The sequence below is a fragment of the Argentina anserina genome, chromosome 2 (assembly GCF_933775445.1).
Source record: "Argentina anserina chromosome 2, drPotAnse1.1, whole genome shotgun sequence".
NCBI classification, from domain to species: Eukaryota; Viridiplantae; Streptophyta; class Magnoliopsida; order Rosales; family Rosaceae; genus Argentina; species Argentina anserina.
In genome coordinates, this window is record NC_065873.1 from 21511403 (window position 1) to 21515685 (window position 4283).

At 41.7% G+C, this 4283-nt stretch overlaps 1 protein-coding gene across 1 annotated transcript; it reads right to left on the bottom strand.

Annotated features, from left to right (window-relative positions):
- Positions 1 to 491: 491 nt before the first annotated feature.
- Positions 492 to 4082, bottom strand: LOC126782524 (zinc finger protein GAI-ASSOCIATED FACTOR 1-like). Its single transcript, XM_050507780.1, has 3 exons — positions 3620 to 4082; positions 2644 to 3040; positions 492 to 1930 (listed from the first exon to the last, which is right to left on the bottom strand). The coding sequence occupies exons 1-3, from the start codon at positions 3834 to 3836 to the stop codon at positions 838 to 840; spliced, it is 1707 nt and encodes a 568-aa protein (XP_050363737.1). The 5' UTR covers positions 3837 to 4082; the 3' UTR covers positions 492 to 837.
- Between the last annotated feature and the right edge of the window lie 201 nt (positions 4083 to 4283).

Below are 4283 nucleotides of genomic sequence, written 5' to 3' on the forward strand. Positions count from 1 at the left end.
GCTGATTTTTAGAAAAAATCTGATTTTCTGATTTTTAATCTCATCTCCTTCCTTTTATACTATTTCCAAAATCAGAAACGAACTTCCGACGTTAATAACTTTCGCGTCCGACGTCCGATTCGAACGGATGACATGTCCACGAATTCGTATCGATGAGCTCTACGACTTTTGTGAAGGAAGTTTTCGCAACCGAGCGACGGAATAAAAGTCGATCTATACGTTGCGGTAACGTTACGTTTTCTAATTAAACGATCCGAGAACGTTTCCGTTTTCGTTTCGAAATGTCGCAAACCTCCAATTTTCGTCTTGAATTAATTTCACAAGTTTAACACTTTGAAAATACTCGACATTTAGTTTCTAAAAATTCGGGTTATTACATATTTTTTGATCGGATTTCAGTTTTATTTTTTTGTAGAAAGTAAATGGCGATATGAGAAAAAAAAGCTCAAGATCATCTGCAATATATCCCCTGCAACATAGTGAACACCATCTTCAACTTCTCGAGAATGTATAAAATTCTTGATTATAAATAGGAAAAAATTAATGTTTTTGGTTACTTGAGTGAATAAAATGAAATTTATTCTACTTCCTAAGAGTTGTAATATGACTGGGGTCATACATAAATGGCGATTTCGTTCGAGACAGAGGCCTATATTCGACTTGCCTTAACTCCCAAAGGTCCCCTAACCCCCCTTCACAACAATACAAACAATGTATGAAAGGCCCCCTCCGGACCCTCACCTTGTCAGCAAAGACGGAAAAAAGACACAAAACAAAACCTAGTTCTTCCAAGTAAATGATAACTCATAGCTAGTACACCATAACCGATCAAGAAGATCACATCCCAAACGGGTTGCTTTCCACCGGGGAGTCACCGTGCGGCCGCTGTTGTTGCTGGTGGAAAGGGTTCATCATCGGCATACTCGGCTGACTCATCGCCTCCAAGTCCAACCTCTGCTGATGTTGCTCATGCAAGTTCTGCGGCTGAGGCCGTGGTCCTCCTCCTCCGCCGAGCCCCAAGAGATCAAGCGTAGTCATGTCGCCTCCTTCTCCGCCGGTCACCCTGAACCTCTGCTGCTCCAAGTTCCTCAGCAATGCTTGATTCTGCTCATGGCTGCCTCCACTCCCCATGGTAAACACCGCCTGACTGAGCATCCCCATCTGATCACTCATCGCGGCCGAGTTGGCTGCTGTGGTACCGTTGGCGTCACCGAAGAGCTGGTTGGTAAAGCCGTGCATCCCCACCATCTGGTGGTGATCCGGCATCTGTTGTTGGACTTGCTGGAACTGAGGGTGGTGATCGTACGGCGGTCGAGTGACGTTGATAGAGTTATTGGAGAGAAGGTGGTGGTTCTCGGGGCCGGCCATGCTGGTGACGAAGCTCTTCTGCATCATAGGGGAGTTTATAGTAGTGTTGCTGGCAGTAGCTCCCATTTGAGCTGCCTTCTGGAGCAAAGCAGTGGCTGACATTTGAGCCGAAGCGGTTAGATTAGGGTTTCCACCGCAGCCATTTTTGCTGTCTTGAAGGTAGTTGAATCCGGCGGAGGAGCTGTTGTTGGAGCTCAATTGGAGGTTGGAGGAGTTGTTGTTGACACTTCTAGGGCCACCAAATAGTGAGCCGGAACTGCTGGAAAACATTCCTCCTCCGGCTGGGAGATTGGTGTTCATGATGGACTTGAACGGCAATGGGACAAGCTCATCCGGGAGGGACTTCAGAGGGTTTTTGGGGTCGTAGTTGTTGTATTCAGAGATTGCTCCTGCTCCTATTCCCATAGAGGTGTTAGTGTTTAGTGGCATGGAGGAGATGAGGTGATCCGGCATTTGGTTATGGGTCCCCATGTTGTTGTTCATTATGAGTCCGTGGTTTACTTTGTTGTTTTCTTCGGCCAATGCGTCACAGAAAGCTCTATGTGTGATAAAGCTATCTCTCCTGCACATTTTAGAATTGTAAGAAACAAAGGTTGTGATATTTATACACGAATATATTGCTATACAACCTATACTTGTATCATAATACAAACTACATGAAGATAGGGTTAATATATATGCATGATTTGGTGTTGTAAGATAGTGGCGGGGAAGAAAAAGAATATTTGGGACCTAAAACTAAAAGGGTTTCCAGAAAGAGGTCGGTATGTTACTTCAATTTGTCGGCCATTTTAACAATTATATGACTATATGTTCAAAGTTTGGAGGGCTCAATCACAATAGTGATGCATCACTGTACTGAATGACATATAGTTTACAATAGTCATCCTGATCTACTTGTTTCTTTAATCTCATCCTATGTTTTCTAAACACAATCAGAAAGAAAATAAAAAAGCGTTAACTTAATTAATTAGCCTCTGTTGATAATTAAAATCCATGATTTAGCTTATAATATTGAAACTAGACCAACTACAATTAAGGAAATCAAACTATAACACAACGGAAATTAATTGAGGTGACGTTTATTAGAACCCAGACCTCTATTTTGGTTGAGTGAGAATTGATGATCCCAAGCAACTATACTATATCTCTGTATATTTCATGCACATGCAATATTTGTCAAATGCAGTCCCATAAAGCATACTGAATTCCTTAATTATTTGGTTGAATAGGAGGTTTATTAACATAATTACTCAACTATGAATTATTTAGTACCTGGAAAAGATGGTTCCACAGTCACATTTGTATTCCCTAGTCCCGCAAGTCTTCTGATGAGCCTTCCAATCTGACTGCACTGCATATTTCTTGGAGCACTTGTCACATTTCCACTTTTTCTCACCGTGTTTTCGGCTAAAGTGTTTCTTGATGCCAGTAAGATCTCCTAAAGCACGACCAGGGTTGTGGTGGACGCAGGTTGGCTCAGGGCATATGTAAACCCTTTTCCTAACCTCAGTGCTGGTTCTTTGCCTCAGCTTCCACGGAAGATTATGGCCTCGCCTGTGAAGCTGAAGGTTCTGGTCCCTCTGAAACCCTTTGTTGCAGATCTCACACACAAACCGGTTCGTTGCCATGAGAGTCGTTGGTGATAGAGCAATAACTTCTGCACTCGGATCTGTGATCATGTAGTGACATTTAGTTAACTATACTTAACGTTGTAGAGTTCTACCGGAAAATATGTACTAGAGTATAGATCGACTATAGAATGAACCATGATAAAAACATCATGTCATGAGTACACAGTAATTAAGCTGCTGGGTAGGTCATGACAGAAACAGTACTTCTCCCCAAGATCATGTAAAATATCATAAAGCACTAATTGTACTCACAGGGCAACAGACCAACAGTTCTTCACAAAATTTTGAACTTCAATGATGTAGATTGCAACTCAAGTTTACTACCTTTTCTTCTGCACTGATCTCATTCAGAAAGTCCTACTATTGTATTCTTATCTATGACTCACGAGCAAAAATGCACGAAGGATTCCAATCGCTAACCAAAAAAGTTTAGCATCTAAATATATCATAGCTCTACTTGTAGATCGAGATTATTTATCGATCCTCACATATACCTGTAAGGTTAGTATTCAAATATCTACTTCTACTCTGCCTGTGTTAACCAGACAGAAACTTAAGAAATTCATAGTATAATTTCATGGGTGCCTGGGTGGTGGGAAAGAGATTGAATTATTTGCCTGGTGTTCCGGGAAGGTTTCTCTTCTTCTTGATTGGCTGCTGCTGTTGCTGTTGGGTAGTGACAGAGCCATTGCTGTTACTCTTCCCACCTCCGGAACCTCCGCCGGAGTTGGAGCCATGCAAGTGTTTTTGAAGCTGCTTTTCTTGATGTTCTTCCCCAACTGTGTTCCCTGAGGAGAAGCTACCTTCTTCAATATCACATGTACTATTTGACATGTTGAACTTTGAGAAACAATTATCTAGCCCAGCTTGTCCTTTCCCCGCACTACACTCTCGGTTTCTGTTGCTATCTATTTCCTCTGTTGTCGGTGCTGCTTTCTAGCTAGGAGGAGGGTTTAGCTTAGCTTAGCTTGTTTTTGGTGGAGAGAAATCAGGATTCTGGTTTTGGGAATAGATCGAGGAAGACAAAATCAGAGAAAACTGCTTCATTTCTGATGCACTGTGGTCATGATGAAGCAATAGATTCACTGTTGTGACTTGTGAGCAATTTGGAACCAGGTCTTCTTTGGCCTTATACAATTATATATAGTGCCTTCACAACAACACATTATTGGAAAAACTTCTAATCAAGTTAAATACCGAATGCCCTTGACTTGTTGGGTAATACAAAATTGATAATATATCAGAATAATATTCCATTGCTTTCCTCACTCGTGTTCTTAA